At 35.4% G+C, this 19,864-nt stretch overlaps 2 protein-coding genes across 6 annotated transcripts; one reads left to right on the top strand and one right to left on the bottom strand.

The window, feature by feature from the left end:
• Nucleotides 1–2,897: 2,897 nt before the first annotated feature.
• Nucleotides 2,898–10,637, bottom strand: LOC125646661 (uncharacterized). 2 transcript variants are annotated; one of them, XM_048873135.2, is made up of 6 exons: nt 10,526–10,637; nt 10,215–10,295; nt 5,732–6,228; nt 4,712–4,813; nt 4,052–4,340; nt 2,898–3,758 (listed from the first exon to the last, which is right to left on the bottom strand). In XM_048873135.2, exons 2-6 carry the CDS (start codon nt 10,249–10,251, stop codon nt 3,511–3,513), a joined length of 1,173 nt encoding a protein of 390 aa, XP_048729092.2. In that variant the 5' UTR covers nt 10,252–10,295; nt 10,526–10,637; the 3' UTR covers nt 2,898–3,510. The 2 variants fall into 2 exon arrangements, with proteins under 2 accessions (XP_048729092.2, XP_055998658.1); XM_056142683.1 differs by lacking the exon at nt 10,526–10,637 and adding an exon at nt 10,440–10,512.
• Nucleotides 5,655–16,477, top strand: LOC125646660 (uncharacterized). Of its 4 annotated transcripts, none has more exons than XM_056142682.1 (7): nt 5,655–5,695; nt 11,444–11,533; nt 12,133–12,181; nt 13,224–13,732; nt 13,867–13,968; nt 14,156–14,444; nt 15,788–16,477. In XM_056142682.1, the coding sequence occupies exons 2-7, from the start codon at nt 11,483–11,485 to the stop codon at nt 16,024–16,026; spliced, it is 1,239 nt and encodes a 412-aa protein (XP_055998657.1). In that variant the 5' UTR covers nt 5,655–5,695; nt 11,444–11,482; the 3' UTR covers nt 16,027–16,477. The 4 variants fall into 4 exon arrangements, with proteins under 4 accessions (XP_055998657.1, XP_055998654.1, XP_055998656.1 ...); XM_056142679.1 differs by lacking the exon at nt 5,655–5,695 and adding an exon at nt 10,695–10,860; XM_056142681.1 differs by lacking the exon at nt 5,655–5,695 and adding an exon at nt 10,733–10,875.
• Nucleotides 16,478–19,864: the final 3,387 nt, after the last annotated feature.

Consider the following 19,864-nt stretch of genomic DNA (forward strand, 5'->3'; position numbering starts at 1 on the left):
ATTACAGTGCACGTCATCCAACTTGGTTGCAAAATGTCCCATGTTGTTAGCACAGAAGTTGTAAAAGATAATGATTCAATGCATAAGCACATTATTTAAAATATTTTGATAGATAATGATATGCCCCTACCCAAAGCCTTAAATTGTTCAAACCTTGCCAGTGGTCAACATTTTTCAGTTATATAAGTTCCAAGAATGTATTTATGCAACAAATGTAAATTGCTTTGGAGTGGCCTTGACATATTTGATTACGTTTGCTTGCAAACAAGTTTGAATCATTAGCACACATACAAATATATGCAAATTTTAAATACATTCGTCTTAACGATGCATCGATTATTTGGTTATGCTACTAATTCAACCTTATTTACAATAGTATGCAAAACAACTTTTGACTGACCTCCTGTTTTAAGGATTAAACCCATTTGAATGCGTATCCTACAGCCAAATTTAGAGTGATGCATTTGATTCTATTTGTTATCTATTATAGAGGAAATAAACGGAATTTTTACCTATAGCTATACAGCTTAAATGTGGAATGCCATAAAACACTCTGAAGAGACGGAAATAAACACCAGGTTGTAATGAATGTTTTTGCTGGCAAATTTTCATATTGTTGATTTTTTTTTACTTTGATTAAATGTGTGGATAAAGAGGATCTCTAAAATTACATTTCGGGATTTAAATGCCATTTTTTTAAATCTTAGAATTGGATAAATGTAGTCATTATGTGGTCATAAACAATGGTGAACATACACACACATCTACATATATTATATATCATATATACATACATCTACATGTATTATATATCATATATACACACATCTACATGTATTATATATATTATATACACACACATCTACATGTATTATATATACACATACATCTACATGTATTATATATACACATACATCTACATGTATTATATATACACATACATCTACATGTATTATATATTATGTATACACACACATCTACATGTATTAGATATATTATATATACACACACATCTACATGTATTACATATGTTATATACACACACATCTACATGTATTATATATGTTATATACACACAAATCTACATGTATTATAATATATTATAGAGTTTTTTCTCCGACAATCTCGGGAAGGGCGCCTCGAATACATTACGTTCACCGGAAGTACGGTACAAAATGGACGCTTCAAACCATTGTGTGGGTCACTTGTGAGTAATTATCAACATGCATTTATACTTGCTGTGGGGAGATCTCATCGTTTCTAACAAATACTTATTGTGAAAAAGACAATATTTTTTATCGTCGTATTTTTTTTTTTCAATCTTAAAAACATTCATCATGTAATAAATATAAACATATACATGTATAATAGCAATTATAGAGTATAAATAGCATACATGCGATGCATTTACTAAACTTTTCAAAGAGAGACATAAACGCATAAACAAAAAATCAAAGATGTATAGACAAAATCATTTCAAAGTATCAAAAAGTTTATACAAGAATTCTGGTTTTTCCCTTTAGTAATTTAATGTACAAATATGAAAGATACATGGACTCTGAATTATCTGTGAGACCACATCAGCAGCACAGTCTATTATTGTCTCCCAGATAAATTATCTGTGAGACCACATCAGCAGCACAGTCTATTATTGCCTCCCAGATAAATTATCTGTGAGACCACATCAGCAGCACAGTCTATTATTGCCTCCCAGATATATTATCTGTGAGACCACATCAGCAGCACATTCTATTATTGCCTCCCAGATATATTATCTGTGAGATCACATCAGCAGCACAGTCTATTATTGCCTCCCATATATATTATCTGTGAGACCACATCAGCAGCACATTATATTATTGTCTCCCATATATATTATCTGTGAGATTACATCAGCAGCACAGTCTATTATTGCCTCCCAGATATATTATCTGTGAGACCACATCAGCAGCACATTCTATTATTGCCTCCCAGATATATTATCTGTGAGACCACATCAGCAGGACAGTCTATTATTGCCTCCCATATATATTATCTGTGAGATTACATCAGCAGCACAGTCTATTATTGCCTCCCAGATCTATTTTCTGTGAGATTACATCAGCAGCACATTCTATTATTGCCTCCCAGATCTATTTTCTGTGAGATTACATCAGCAGCACATTCTATTATTGCCTCCCAGATCTATTTTCTGTGAGACCACATCAGCAGGACAGTCTATTATTGCCTCCCATATATATTATCTGTGAGACCACATCAGCAGCACAGTCTATTATTGCCTCCCAGATATATTATCTGTGAGACCACATCAGCAGCACATTCTATTATTGCCTCCCAGATATATTATCTGTGAGATCACATCAGCAGCACAGTCTATTATTGCCTCCCATATATATTATCTGTGAGACCACATCAGCAGCACATTATATTATTGTCTCCCATATATATTATCTGTGAGATTACATCAGCAGCACAGTCTATTATTGCCTCCCAGATATATTATCTGTGAGACCACATCAGCAGCACATTCTATTATTGCCTCCCAGATATATTATCTGTGAGACCACATCAGCAGGACAGTCTATTATTGCCTCCCATATATATTATCTGTGAGATTACATCAGCAGCACAGTCTATTATTGCCTCCCAGATCTATTTTCTGTGAGATTACATCAGCAGCACATTCTATTATTGCCTCCCAGATCTATTTTCTGTGAGATTACATCAGCAGCACATTCTATTATTGCCTCCCAGATCTATTTTCTGTGAGATCACATCAGCAGCACATTCTATTATTGCCTCCTAGATAAATTATTTTCCGGATAATCGTTCTTATCCTGAAATTAGCCCATGGCTAAAGTAACAATTTTTCTTTTATATTTTTAAAAACATTTACAAATTGTTGTTGTTGTTTTTATATACCTTTGAAAAGAAAAACAATACACTTTTTATGTGATAATGTACATGTATACATTAACAATAAAGAATTGAATTGAATCGTCGTATTTTGATTGGATATGAAAATGATGGTTACTGTTACAACAAATTCGAGGTTGTTTTTCTGCTGGCCAGAAAAGCCCGAGAATGTGCGTTAGCAGATCCATTATGTTCTTTAATATAACGCACTTAAAAGAGTTCTCTACATTAGCAAATTATGTCAATTACTCATTTCAACATGCTCTTTTCTCGGAGGTGAGAGGTTCTGCAGAAAATAAAAATATTCCTCTCTTTCTGCTTTGTCACTATTACTCACTGCGCAGGTTTACAAAAGTCCACTCAGTTTGATACGCATAACTGTCACAATATCTGATAGACTATTAATTTACAATGCAGGTAAACAAGAAAATTACATCTTATGCATTTTATTTCAAGGTGACAGATATTTTCTGCAAATCTAAAATTGTCATGCAGCGTGTTGATGATTGCAGTATTGTGCGTACAATGTTCTTGATTTGCACACAAACAGAAAAATGCAGAGCATCGACGATGGCGATTGTCAATTTAAATTCTTCATTTCCTTGCACTTGCATTTTCAGAAAAACCGAGTCTACCAAATTTAAGAGCTTTATCAAAGGATGAATAAAGTTGGATTTTAGTTTTGTTCCCCAAAGGTAAAATAAGTCTCTGCACACACGTGATAGCCTCCGGAAGTTCAGCTGCTCGGTTGACCCTGTTGAACTCTACACTTACCGGAAGTTCTTGGGCCGGTAGATCGTCTAAACCCGTAATGAATTGAAACAAATGCGCAGCCTCTTCATCTACAAAAAAGGGGCGGTAGTTTATCAGAGAAAGAAAACAACGACCTCTGCAAAATTACGTACATGGATGTAACTGCATTATCAAAAAAGAAAACAACGATTGGAATGACTTTGCTAACAGAAGGCGAGGTCTCGATTACTACACTTGCATGTCCGCCCTGACTCACACTTGCATACATTTCCTTTGTTCTCTAGTGTTGCAGAACGATCTGCATAAGTTTGAATAGTTGACAGAATTTAAAACATGTGAAGTGGAGGACAGGAAGAAGAAAGACAACCCTAACTTCGGGTACCTTCCAAGTCCTTGAGACATCGTAACGTGAATTTCTTCGCGTCCTCTTCTTCCTTGTCTTGTGCTTTCAATTTCTTCACTTCTGGGAGCAGTTTCTTTTTTATGTAGTCAGCCGTCGTTTTATACTTGCTCCGACACAAATACAAATGTTCAAAGTCCTGCAGATCCTTTGTTAGATCAAGAAAATTCAACACATTCAGGCCTATTTTCAACTGATCGTACATTTCTTTTCTTTTGTCGAACAACTCCCATCGAATCAGTGTTTGAACGTATAACATACGTTTACTTGGCTGTAAAAGAGAATGGTATAGTCACGTGCTTTCCTCCTAAATATCGTACCGAGAACATTGACACTTATTACATCATTGTACTTTCTATGGTGCATCGCATGAAGATATTGATTGATTTATAAAGTAAGTCTTGTTGGAAGAGTGGATGAAAAGGCAAGGCTACCGATATATAGAGTTCCAATCCCACATAGTTTTTTTTTTAACTATCTTAGTGATTTTAGCAAAGATAAATTTCGAACTTTATAACATTATGATACATACCTTTTTCACATTGATATGAGCAACAGGAATATAACAGCATGACTACATGTACATCTGTATTAATGTAAACTGGTTTAGTGTTTTTTGTTAGAAGACTTAATGGTACTCACTGTCACCATGTCAGTGCACGGCCAGCCACAGTTGTCCATGAACCGTTCCTCGTCTTCTCCAATTATTATGTCCAAATCTTCTTGGCTAGTTGCATTGCAGATCTTCGGGGAAATAAAACAACGATTTATGATTCAGATTACCGAGACCTATAGATGAATTAGGATTAAAAATATTGTTTGTATGTTAACAAAATAAAGAGCGGGGGGGGGGGGGGGGGGGGGCTAACATTACGTTGATACACCCTATAGCTGTTTTCAATTCTTACTCGTTTGTCATCAGAAACATATTACATCCCCATTGTACAGAAATTGGTCATTGGATCGTTTCAATTTAATGAAAGTTAAATCGCTAGCACTCTCATTTCGATGGTACATATACATTTTTACATGTACATGTATGTTGAATGAACATATTCTATAAATGAAAGTTGAAAAGAAAATTTACGTTTACAAATGAAATATGTCGGGAAATATGCTAAGGTCATTTCATTCATACATGAAGGATATTTTCCTTTTAAAACTACTTCCTTTTCCATGAAAGGAAGAACGAAATGTGATTGTTTAAGAGGATTAAAGAGAGAACTTTAAAGGTGTGTATATAGAACTATTTATAGATAAATGTGAAATGGCCTTACGGACGAGAATATCTTGTCAGAATACAAGCCTTACATATAAGATTGATATAATGCTCTAATTTCATTAAAGCCAATCAATTAAAAGTCGCATACAGTATTTTGTTTAACGTCTCACTCGAGAATATTTCACTCATATGGAGACGTCACCATTGCCGGTAAAGGGCTGTAAAATTTAGGCCTATGTTCGGCGATTACGGCCTTTGAGCAGTGGGGGATCTTTATCGTATCACACCTGCTGTGACAAGGGACCTCGGCTTTTGCGGTCTCTTCCGAAGGACCGCCCCATTTAGTCGCCTCTTACGACAAGCAAGGGGCACTGAGGACATATTCTAACCCGGATCCCCACAGGGTCAGTACTTTTGAAATTTTACTTTGAATACATTACCTGATTTATATATTCTGTCAACATGGTATTCACTATGTACAAACTACTTAGTTCGTGTTCAAATTCTCGATCCCTCAAATAGCTGACCAGAAATGGAGGAAAATATGGAAAACCAGGTCCCTCGGAAATCACAGAAAGAACTGCAATCTTTCCAAATATTCGAAACATGTCCCCACTCAAAGCTTTTCTATTTAACATCGGTAAAAGATAACTTCCAGGGCCTTCAAACATGCCCAAGGTTGGAGATTTAAATTCTTCGAGAAGCAGGGTAAAGAATTCCCTATTAGGGCCCCCTAGGTTTGTACACGGTTCCTCACTCCTCGCAGTGTGTAACTGAACGTCCAGGGGATTTAGTTCACTTCCTTGCTGTTTAAAATGGTGAAAGGCACCTTGAAAAAGACATGATCTTTCTATTTTGAGTACAACTCTCTTTCCAATCTGTTGTCTTCGTAGATCGCCAAGAACTGTCTGAAAGGTCTTTTTCTGAGACTCTGAAACTGAAAAAGAATGTAAAAAAAAATCAAAACTGAATAAATGCAATACTCAAGAGAGATTGTTATCCGTTTTAGAAAGACATTGCAGTTCATTCCTCGAGTTTTAGACTTTGAGACTAAGATATCTAGCTAAATGTAGTATTCCTGCAAAGTATGAATTTCATTTAATGTTAAATTCTAAAACTCCTCGATTACAATCATGCATGAAAGAGCACCGTTCTATGTTCGTGATTTGCTTTGGAAGGGACACATTATCTGTTAAATGAAGTTTTAATGTTGAATTCTGTTCTTGGTGTAAATAATACACTGGTCTTTTACCCATCTCTCTATTAAAATCGATTTCACGAAATGAATTATTCACCGACAGATCACGTTGCTTTATCATAATCATACCCTACGTTCCTGTGAATAAATCAATCAATATCTTCAAAGAGGCAACGCCTTGTCAATAAAACCAATGTTCATGTTGCTCTTATATGTTTAATTCCGTTCTCATTCATTGTTGTACAAATTTTGCCTTGAAAAATGAAATCTTCAGATTTAAGATGACTGTAAAAGATAAAGTGTTAAAGAGCCATAACTATCTTACTCACGAAGCACTTTAATGTTAAGTTTATGAGTAAAATGGCCGGTGTTTACACATCGATCAATTGTTTGATTCTTATTCCCATTTATTCACTGTACTTTAAAATTAAAAAAAAAATCGCCGAATCTCCGTACATTACTTTATTTCTTTTCGGACGCATATGATTTATTGATGTGTAAATTCTCGTTCAGTTTTATTTTTTGTCCAATCAAAACAATTGTAATGAATGAGATTTTGTTTCTTTTTACAGATTGGTATTTACTATTCAGTACTGTATTTCGTTCGTGTTCATGGAGAGAGAGAGAGAGAGAGAGAGAGAGAGAGAGAGAGAGAGAGAGAGAGAATGTAGAATACGTCAACTATGTAATAGAAATGAGATTAGTGATGAATTTCATTATATAATATTTGTAAAAAAGCTAAGTAACTCAATGTTTCAAGGTATTATTACACAAATCCTAACATTCATAACTTAATCAGCTATTCAATGTAACTAATGGAAACACAGAACAAAAATAACTAGCTAAGCTTACTATCTGTACAGAATGTATATACTGATGTTGACCTATTCTGTACAGAATGTATATACTGATGTTGACCTATTCTGTACAGAATGTATATTCTGATGTTGACTTATTCTGTACAGAGTGTATATACTGATGTTGACCTATTCTGTACAGAATGTATATACTGATGTTGACCTATTCTGTACAGAGTGTATATACTGATGTTGACCTATTATGTACAGAGTGTATATACTGATGTTGACCTATTCTGTACAGAGTGTATATACTGATGTTGACCTATTCTGTACAGAATGTATATACTGATGTTGACCTATTCTGTACAGAATGTATATTCTGATGTTGACTTATTCTGTACAGTGTGTATATACTGATGTTGACCTATTCTATAACAGAAAGCTTAGCTCACTATCTGTACAGAATGTATATACTGATGTTGACCTATTCTGTACAGAATGTATATACTGATGTTGACCTATTCTGTACAGAATGTATATTCTGATGTTGACTTATTCTGTACAGAATGTATATACTGATGTTGACCTATTCTGTACAGAATGTATATACTGATGTTGACCTATTCTGTACAGAATGCATATAATGATGTTGACCTATTCTGTACAGAATATATATACTGATGCTAACCTATTCTGTACAGAATGTATATACTGATGTTGACCTATTCTGTACAGAATGTATATACTGATGCTAACCTATTCTGTACAGAATGTATATACTGATGTTGACCTATTCTGTACAGAGTGTATATACTGATGTTGACCTATTCTGTACAGAATATATATACTGATGTTGACCTATTCTGTACAGAGTGTATATACTGATGTTGACCTATTCTGTACAGAATGTATATACTGATGTTGACCTATTCTATACATAATGTATATTCTGATGTTGACTTATTCTGTACAGAATGTATATACTGATGTTGACCTATTCTGTACAGAATGCATATAATGATGTTGACCTATTCTGTACAGAATATATATACTGATGCTAACCTATTCTGTACAGAATGTATATACTGATGTTGGCCTATTCTGTACAGAATGTATATTCTTATGCTAACCTGTTCTGTACAGAATGTATATACTGATGTTGACCTATTCTGTACAGAATGTATATACTGATGTTGGCCTATTCTGTACAGAATGTATATTCTTATGCTAACCTGTTCTGTACAGAATGTATATACTGATGTTGGCCTATTTTGTACAGAATGTATATACTGATGTTGACCTATTCTGTACAGAATGTATATTCTTATGCTAACCTGGTCTGTACAGAGTGTATATACTGATGTTGGCATATTCTGTACAGAATGTATATACTGATGTTGACCTATTCTGTACAGAGTGTATATACTGATGTTGACCTATTCTATATCAGGAAGCTTAGCTCACTATCTGTAGAGAATGTATATACTGATGTTGACCTATGCTGTACAGAATGTATATACTGATGTTGACGTATTCTGTACAGACTGTATATACTGATGTTGACCTATTCTGTACAGAATGTATATACTTATGTTGACCTATTCTGTACAGAATGTATATACTGATGTTGACCTATTCTGTACAGAATGTATATTCTTATGCTAACCTGTTCTGTACAGAATGTATATACTGATGTTGGCCTATTCTGTACAGAATATATATACTGATGTTGACCTATTCTGTACAGAATATATATACTGATGTTGACCTGTTCTGTACAGAATGTAGATACTGATGCTGACCTATTCTGTACAGAATGTAGATACTGATGCTGACCTATTCTGTACAGAATGTATATTCTTATGCTGACCTATTCTATGACAAGAAGAGCTCTGTTTATGAAGTCTCACTTACTCTGTTGGGGCGTAAAAGTGCCTTTTTTCGATGCTTACTCCTCCTAAGCACCTGATCCCACCCCTGAACATATCTTGGGGTCGGTGTTTGCCCAGCTCTCTATTTTGTTTCCTTGTGGGAGTTGTGAGATTAACCACTGCTCGTTATCTTCGCCTTTACATTAATAAGATTATATAAATGTATAAGATTTACCATGGGGAGACTTAGTTCTCCCGGTTAAACATTCTTTTATCACACACGTTTGTTTTTATTTTGTCTCACACACACACACACACACACACACACACACACACACACACACACATATATATATATATATATATATATTGCTATCCTTTTCTTGCATAATCTTATCCCAGCCTTTACTTTGTTTTCAAGTCATTTGTTCAAGAATAAATGACCAAACCTCAATCTAATTTCATGTCTATTATATAGAAGTTCATCTGATAGGAAGATGCAAATACAAGCTGCGTCAAACTCAGATAACTCAAGTTTTCAAATAGTTGTCGATATAAATATGTATTGCTATCCTTTTCAACGCTTTACTTCTTTGTATTGTAATAAAATAAAACTTTGATTGACTCATCAAATTACACTACGAGTCCACAATGGAAAAAAGGGCATTCTTGTCATGCTCCACCAGAGAAAGTGAGACTTGACACTGCATAGACAAAGCTCTTTCTGGTATAGAATAGATCAACATCGGTATACTTATAGTATTCTTCACTAGTTATTGTTGTTCAGTTAATATCACATATGTGTACGGAGAAAGCGGTAAATTTCAAAATATTATTTAAAACATGTTATTGATAAAATGTAAATACAAGTAAATGAAATATTTGTTTTTTACATTGTTAAGACAAATTTGCATTTTGTCATTTAGTCATTCACCGCTCCGTGTCTCTAGCATAATAATTGTAAAACAAAAAAGATAAGAGTGATCAATAAATGTTTAAAGATCACTACTATATTTCGACTCTGGTCAATCAGCAACGGTTGTGGATAACTTACTTGCTGGTGTTGGTTTGGACGGAGTTTGTCCCCCCATGTTGGCATTACTGGATATTTCCCAGACTTGTTCGGAATAAATAACTGAAATAAAACTAGATACTTGGCAACTAGTCTTAGAAATGCATATGTTTGCAAACATATATGCAAAAATGAATTAAATATTTCTTATTTAAGTTTACGAACATGCTTTGTTCTGAAAAAAAGTTCAAATTCAATCTACTTTACACTATATTTGATAGCATGAAAATTTCGTTTACAAGATCCTCCAAATCGCATCAAAGTGCTAGCTAAAATGTTCTAATGGTGCCTACCTGAGTGGGTAATAAACGAGAATGAGGACAAGCTATGTACAGGTACTGTTTAAATCCCTCACTTTATGACATCTACCCATACCGCTTCGATTACCCACGACGAGGAAGTTTAAAATCAATATTGCAGTGGTTCGAAATATTGTTTGGCAATGTGTCAAATTCTGAAAAACAGGGACAAACAACAGACATCGAGGCTCGGGCATTTAATATTTTCTTGTGAGATCCTCCCATTAAGATGTTGCGTATGATATTTTGAATTTATTTATTGGTCAATTTCCATATCGTGGTCTGTTTTGAGTACCTAGGATATATTTTGAAACAAGCTAGGAGATAAGGTGAGTTTATATTGTGTACGTGTTACCATTACAGAAATTAGGTAGTAACTGTTTTATGCATATTCGTTACAAAGCGGTTTTTAAAAAAGGTGATGGTAGCACTTTACTTATTTTACATTGTAAGCTAGCTATCATAGAATAATGCAGTATTGTGCTTTTGGAGCAGGTTGTGATGACGCCATTGTGTTTGGCAATTTGTTTGAAAGAGTTACTTAGTATTAGTCTAGGTTAGAGATAAGAATTATTTTTCTTTTGTTTTTGGAGAAAAGCATGATGCCAGTATCAAGATACTGTTACATGATGGGGTTGTTGACAAACAATGTGTGTTAAAACATACAGTACAAGGCTTGTATTGAATTTACGGTGATTTGAAGCACGCACAACTCGTTTTACCTCCTCTGAGGTAATTTATTCTGCCAACCCATAAAATTTGTACTAAAGTCTATTTGCTATTGTGAATGTACCTTTGTACTTTTCTGTTGTAAAATAAAGGACAAAATAACCTTGCAATAATGTTTTGCATTTAGCGATAAAAACGCAACGTTTAAAAGCCAAAAGTTTAATTCTAAACACATTTATTCAGAGTGAAACAGGCTGGAGGTATCTGCAAAAACAAAACAGAATGGGTGCCGAAACCAGCTCATCGTTCCAGCAACCAAGCGACAAATTCAAGGTCTGTATTTTAATTTCTTCCACGATCTACAAGTATAAAATTTCCAATAAATTCCATGACGTAAAACAAAAACATTACTGCTTCATTTATATATATATATATATATATATATATATATATATATATATATATATATATATATAATACTTTAGTGCTGTGTTGATTATAGCTGTACATCTCCTAAACTTTACTCTGTACACGTTACAAACACTACCATAATAAATTAACAATATTCTCATCGTTGGAAAATTATTCCTTAGTCTATTTCCCAACAAAAGCTCTCGACTTCGGGCGTTATTCTTCAACACATTCCGCATAAGTAATTACCTTTTACATAATAATACAACAAGTAGTTTAACGACTTTATAATTCCCCAAAAAGATTGCTACACTATGTACATGTATTACCCCCGATTTTGAATAAATATTAGCGATATTTAATTTTAGCGATCTCAACACTTTCACTAATAATGCCAAAATTAAATCGTCGCTAAAATTCTACTTATACGGTGTTATACTTTGTATCATAAACGTTATTGGCACATGTACAATAAATCTGATTCAGAATTCTGACACATTTTATCTTCTCATATACTTCAGAGTGCTCTCAAGAGAGTTGCTGATGTTGCAAACATTCCAACATGTGCAAGTAAGTACGCATTTGAATAAGGTACAAAAAAAAATAAAGCATCTTTACCTTTAATTTTAAGATGATCATTGCACTCTGGTTGGTCTCTATTAGAATTATCCTTCCTGTGGGGATCCGGATTAGAATAGGTCCTCAGTACCTCTTGTTTGTCGTAAGAGGCGACTAAATGGGGCGGTCCATGTCATAGCAGGTGTGGCATGCCGAGCGTAGGTCTAAATTCCGCAGCTCTTCAACGGAAATGGTTACGTCTCCATATGAGTGAAAAAATTTCGATGGGGGCGTTGAACAATATACAACCTATTCTCTTTTAGAGAAGTCGAGAGGCATAGCTTTCATCGACTTCTCTTCGCAAGCATTCATATTTTGATTCTGGAAAACGTGTAAATGCCGGAGTCGGTGACGGTTTATGCTTCGACCGACGTTTCGACTCAGATGTGCCTGGATTTACGCAATAGACAACTTGTTTTCAAACATTTAGCAGTAATGCACAAAACTGTCACAAGGAAATCAACACTTACCTGCTTTTAATTCATTTTCAACATGTACCTTGTCCCGGGTTTACGTTAATTGGTCTTGGGAGCTGTCACAACAGGGGACCAGTTAAGAGAAAGCAAACTGACGTAAACAGAGTTGTGATTTAAACCCGGGACAGGGGCATGTTGAAAATGGATTAAAAGCAAGTAAGTTTTGACTTCCTTGTGACGGTTTTGTGCATTACTGCTACATGTTTGAAAACAAGTTGTCTGTTGCGTAAATCCAGGCACATCTGAGTCGAAACGTCGGTCGAAGCATAAACCGTCACCGACTCCGGCATTTACACGTTTTCCATAATCAAAACATGAATGCTTGCGAAGAGAAGTCGATGAAGGCTATGCCTCTCGACTTCTCTAAAGAGAATATATACAACCAACCCAAAGTTGTCATTACATCAGTAGTATAATACAATTGTAGATCATGAAATACAGAAGTACAGGGCTTCTCTAGTATTACGAATTACTGTACTGATATGCATGTACACTGACTTCGTTTATCTTCGCTTCAGATTTTTGGATGTACAAAGAAAAACTCAGGCCAATTCTGGAACAAATTATCGGAGATGAACAAATTAAACAGTGCGTGAGAGTAGAAAAATCACAAATGTTTAAACTTGCCATGTCACATTACAAAAACAAAATTGGTGAATCCCGACGGGGAAACTTCTTTTCTCGCCACGAGTCGTTGATGATCGTTTTTGACGATTCCAGAGAATTCGACTATGATGGAGGGGGTTATCGAAGAGAATTTTACTCTAATTTCTTTCGGACAGCTATCAGAGATCGAGGACTTTTCGTCGGAGACTATCCTCGTTTAGTACCGAATTTTACAAATGACAGACTGGACGACCTGACTGCAGTCGGTATCGGAATTGTCGAGTCCATTTTGAATTTTGATTGTGGATTCCCATACTTAAATCCAGGGTTGTATCATTTTATGGTAGATCATGAAGATTTTGAACAGTATCTAATGATTGAAGATATCCCAAATCCAGCTGTGAAACATTTTGTCCAACAAGTAATTTTATCAAACATAATACACACAGAGATGCTTTGTCAAAACCGTATAAAAATGCGATCTTCATCGAATTCTATTAACGTTTGGTTGTTTTAATTATTGTTATATCCATATTTTTATGTCGTAATTAATAGATATTGGAATGCAAAACAGATGACCAAATAGCCGCTGTGATCCAAAGCGAGGAGGGGGCTCTAGTAGAACACATTGGTTGGCCAGTGGAAAAACAATTTAATGCAAGTTACACCAATATCAAATACCTTTCAGTAAAGTATCATATTGTTCCAGCTGACTCTGTGCTATGTAGCAACATAAATTCATTGAGCACATAAAAGAATGCATTTACATTTTAAAGAGCCTGATTGAATAGGACTGATGAAATATCAAACATTACTGTAAATGCTATGCCTTAAAACATTGTAGATGAGCAACCGAGAGCAGTTAGTCCACATGCTGACAAGATACAGTATCATCGACGAAAGGAGGCCTGCAATAGATGCACTCAGGAGAGGTCTTAACTTTCTCAAATTCCTTGATAAGATAAAGGACATTTCTTTGCTGGAGCCACTTTTTGTCCACTCTGACGGATATTCAATCAATAAAGAGTATCTTCAGAAAATCTTGCTTCCGGCGCTGGAGGGCCTCAATGCCGACAACGACAAATTGAAAAAGGCGAAGGATTTCGCAATTCGCTCTGTGAAGGAGATAAATGGTAAGGTTAAAAGTTGCAGAGATACTCGCTAGGTCATACTTTGGCCCGTTGATATTTACCGAAATTTTAAAGTACATAATGCAAGAATTGTTTGAATGAAATTGTTATGAAGAGGATAACTATGATATTCAAAATAAAGTGACATTTTAGTAAGGAATCATGGTTGACTTGAATTTATTATTTACAAATAAATGCATTTCCCGCCATTTCGTTTTGAATACCGACAAATGGTCGTCATCGTGAACGATGGGATCAGAACTGACTTGTGTACATGTATATGGGTTGTATACGTCGATCAAGATCTATCAGTTTTTAAATCGAGGTAAGCTACTGACAAACAAGTTGATGGTACAGGGATTTCAACAGTCTCGATTGAAGTCAGCATTTCGCAAATTCTGTGGTCGTTATAACGATCTAGTTCGTCAATACAACATATCATTGGGTCAAATGCTGTCTGACGTGTTTCATACCGATTGTTAAGCCGTTCTTGGCACACTGATTTGACTGCGGATAACTCCGTTTACCTGATCAGGATATGGGGCTCACGGCGGGTGTGACCGGTCAACAGAGGATGCTTACTGCTCCTAGGCACCTGATCCCACGTCTGATGTGTCCAGGGGTCCGTGTTTGCCCAACTATATATTTTGTATTGCTTGTAGGAGTTATGAGATTGATCACTGTTCGTTATCTTCACCTTGCATTAGGATCTGACATGTACACATCGAACCTATGCTTTCTATTCAAAACATTGCTTTTAAAAGTAATTTTCATTAAACATTTTGCTTTCTTTGGAAAGAAATTTACTTGATATCATAGAATCAGATATTTTGAAAATTGTAGCATTTGTTTTCAGTAGCTGGTGGAATATCACGAAGGCTCTTCGCTCTTGCTGTCTTTTGTCATATTCATATCGAAAAATATTTTTAAAACTTTCAAATCTAATTTAGTGTTAAATTTGATTTAACGAATGATTTATTTCAACGGGCTCACGGCGGGTGTGATCGGTCAGCAGGGGATGCTTACTCCTCCTAGGCACCTGATCCCACCTCTGGTATATCCAGAGGTCTGTCTTTGCCCAACTCTCTATTTTGTATTGCTTATAGGAGTTATGAGATTGATCACTGTTCGTTATCGTCACCTTTTTAAAAATACATGTACATGTATATCAGAATGAATATTTTATAGAATACTATTGTCATTGTACATGTCCGCTGTCATACTTCGCACAGTACAATGGAACTTGCGTATAAAAAGTCTAATAATATAATAATACGTATGCTCTGAATTACAATTGTAAAATGCAAAATATTGAATTGATTAAAACCATTCGAACACATTTGCAGATGAAGAAGCAATGGCGCTCTACCATTTCATCACCGGTCTATCAAGTCCATCTGTAAGCCAAGAGGTACTTCAAGCAAAGTTCATTAATGCCAAACCCGAAAACAAGATCCCAGAAGCCATGACGTGTTTTGAAACCCTAATGATTCCTCTTGGGAACAAAAATTATAAGGAATTCAAGGAGTCTTTTCAACATGCCCTAAAAACATTTGACAATGTCGATTATTTGTCTTGCGGATGATTGTGTTCTGTACTGGTGATTAAAATCCATGGCAATAGAATACACAACCTGCTTAGTATGTACTAGTATGTATAACACATTGGGAGAGGGCCTACATATGCTATGTCTGTTGCCCGATCCTACTGAGTTTCTCAATAAAATATGTCTAGATTTAAATTAAATACATTGAGTTTCTCAATAAGATATGTCTAGATTTAAATTGAATACATTGTACGTATCGATCTTCTGCATCTAGAATTGTATGATATTGTGATGTTCTCCCTATTGTTGCCATAACTTTACGAAATGGTATATGTAGAGCATATTATATCAATAATCATGTGGACACTCTATACGTATGTACAGAATCATTTAAAAACTCCTAACGGAGAATTTGCAATTTGAATTCTTGTAATAATCGTTTGTTTGTCGTATATTTTGAAATATGCCGATTAAATATTTCAAATCCAAATGTAATAGTTATTCACAATATGAGTTTTCCATAGGCAAAGATAAGTTCCCTGGTTTATTTTTGTGCATGTGATGTGCATAAACTACCACAGTAGCGCGTGGATCTGGATTAGAATAGATCATCAGTACACCTTGTTTGTCGGAAGAGGCTACTAATTGGGGCTGTCCTATTGATGCGACTGAAACCATTCTTTTGCGACCATTTGCCAACGAAGGAAGGAAAACTGGAACACACTTTAAAACAACTTGAGATTGAAGTACTTAGATTTAAAGATGATTTGAGGGACGTGCCAGAGTTTTGCAGAGCCAGATTTCCGAAGAGAAGCCTCACTCTAGAACCAGATTTTTAAGGGGAAGGTCTCATTCTAGAGTTAGAACTCTGATATGTTGCACTCTAGCGCCAGACGTCCAGGGGGAAGTTTCACTCTGGAGGCCAGACGTCCAGGGGGAAGTTTCACTCTGGAGGCCAGACGTCCAGGGGGAAGTCTCACTCTGGAGCAAACTTCCAAAGACAGTCTCACTCTAGAACTATCTTCAAGGGGGGAGGGGGGGTATCATTCTACAGCCAGGCTTCGGGATGACGTCTCGCTATTGAGGTAGTCTCGAGATCACTATGTAAAACTTATACGGTACCAATTTTGATGCACCAGATGCGCATTTCACAAATAATGTCTCTTCAGTGATGCTCAACCGAAATGTTTGAAATCCGAAATAACTATGAAGTTTTAGAGCTAAATATAGCCAAAAACAGCGTGCCAAAAAAGTGGAGCCAAATTCGTCAAAGGATAAGAGCTATGCATGAGGGAGATAATCCTTAATTTTGAAATGAATTTCTAAATTTTATAACAGCAATTAAATATACATCCGTATTTTCAAGCTAGTAACGAAGTACTTAGCCACTATATAACACAGACAATGAGCAAATACACTTTTCAGTTTCCCCCATTTTATCTTCACTTTCAATTTACCCGTATACTGCAGAAAAATGTTATCATAAGTGATCTACATTTTTTTACCTCTTTAGTTTGTTGGCAAATCTTGCAAATATTATAGTATTTTGTCATATTACACGTAAACATCACAAACATTTGGTTAAAATTATTCAACAAGAGGTCCATGGGCCACATCGCTCACCTGCGTCACCTTAGCCCATATTTAAAGATTTCCCTATATATTCGAATGTAAAACTTCGATCTCTATTGTGGCCCCAACCTAACCCCGGGGGCCATGATTTTTACCAACTTGAATCTACAATATGACAGGAAGCTTTCATGTAAATGTAAACTTATCTGGCCCAATGATTCTTGAGACGATTTTTAAAGATTTTCTCCGTATATTTGTATGTAAAACTTTGATCCCCTATTGTGGTCCTATCCTATCCCTGGAGGCCATGCTTTTAACAAACTTGAATATGTACTATGTCGGGAAGCTTTTATGTAAATTTCAGTTTTTCTTGCTCAGTGATTCTTCAGAAGGTGTTGAAATATTTCCCTTAAATATTTGTATGTACCACTTTGATTCCCTATTGTGGCCCCCTCCTACCTCCGGGGGATCATGATTTTAACAAATTGAATCTACACTATGCCAGAAAGCTGTCATGTACTTTTCTGGCCCAGTGGTTCTTTAAAAAGAGTTTTAATGATTTTCTCTATATATATTTGCATGTAAAACGTTGATCCCCTGTTGTGTCGCCACCCTACCCCCTGGGACCATTATTTTAACAAACCTAAATCTGCACTATGTCAGAAAGCTGTCATGTAAATTTGTACTTTCCTGACGCAGTGGTTCTTGAGAAGATTATTCAAGATTTTCCCTATAAATTTCTATGTAAAACTTTGATCCCCTATTGTGGCCCCATCCTATCCCCTAGTAACATTATTTTAACAAACTTGAATCTGCACTATGTCATGAAAATTTCATGTAAAAACTACTCTGAAATACAGTAGGCACTGAAGTGTACCTTTCAGAATTGGTGTCAAACGGGTGTAGCGATCCATAATTTTTTTAATTTTTATTTTTAACTTTTTCCACAAATATGATCTCATTTTCTTAACTTTCAATTTACACAGAATCCATTTGAAGTGTATATAACGCGATCTGTATCAAAACTAAGAGAGAAATGGTCGACTACGTTATTGAAAAGAGGAACGAGTCAAGCTAGAATTGTTTGTATTGGCGAAATGTTGGATAGACCTTTGAATTATTGAAAGGGTGATACACACCACACGTTACTATATAGATGATGCTATCTATATCGCTATTGTCTGTTTCTATATCATTTTTGTTTCATCCAATTAGATGAAATGATGTATGTATTTGTAACAAATAGTTTTAAAGAAAGCAACGTCATCTCATTGGATCTAGAGCCGAGATGTCCAAAGGAGTATAAGAATCCCAATTGCAACGAAACGGAAAGAGCTTTTTGCAACTGCACCTTTAAAAGCCGATAATGGAATTACACACATGTATGATGACTCATTCGAAGAACCAACACTCGCAGTTTTCAAGAACAACTTAATAAACACGTTCTACAACTTATAATGAAAGATGGAGATAACGAACAGCGATCAATCTCATAACTCCTATAAAGGTGAAGATAACGAACAGTGATCAATCTCATAACTCCTATAAAGGTGAAGATAACGAACAGTGATCAATCTCCTAACTCCTATAAAGGTGAAGATAACGAACAGTGATCAATCTCCTAACTCCTATAAAAGTGAAGATAACGAACAGTGATCAATCTCCTAACTCCTATAAAGGTGAAGATAACGAACAGTGATCAATCTCCTAACTCCTATAAAAGTGAAGATAACGAACAGTGATCAATCTCATAACTCCTATAAAGGTGAAGATAACGAACAGTGATCAATTTCATAACTCCTACAAAGGTGAAGATAATGAACTGTGATCAATCTCATAACTCCTACAAAGATGAAGATAACGAACAGTGATCAATCTCATAACTCCTATAAAGGTGAAGATAACGAACAGTGATCAATTTCATAACTCCTACAAAGGTGAAGATAACGAACTGTGATCAATCTCATAACTCCTATAAGGTGAAGATAACGAACAGTGATCAATTTCATAACTCCTACAAAGGTGAAGATAACGAACTGTGATCAATCTCATAACTCCTATAAAGGTGAAGATAACGAACAGTGATCAATCTCATAACTCCCATAAAGGTGAAGATAACGAACAGTGATCAATCTCCTAACTCCTATAAAGGTGAAGATAACGAACTGTGATCAATCTCATAACTCCTACAAAGGTGAAGATAACGAACAGTGATCAATCTCATAACTCCTATAAAGGTGAAGATAACGAACTGTGATCAATCTCATAACTCCTACAAAGGTGAAGATAACGAACTGTGATCAAT

The sequence above is a fragment of the Ostrea edulis genome, chromosome 6, assembly GCF_947568905.1.
Source record: "Ostrea edulis chromosome 6, xbOstEdul1.1, whole genome shotgun sequence".
NCBI lineage: Eukaryota > Metazoa > Mollusca > Bivalvia > Ostreida > Ostreidae > Ostrea > Ostrea edulis.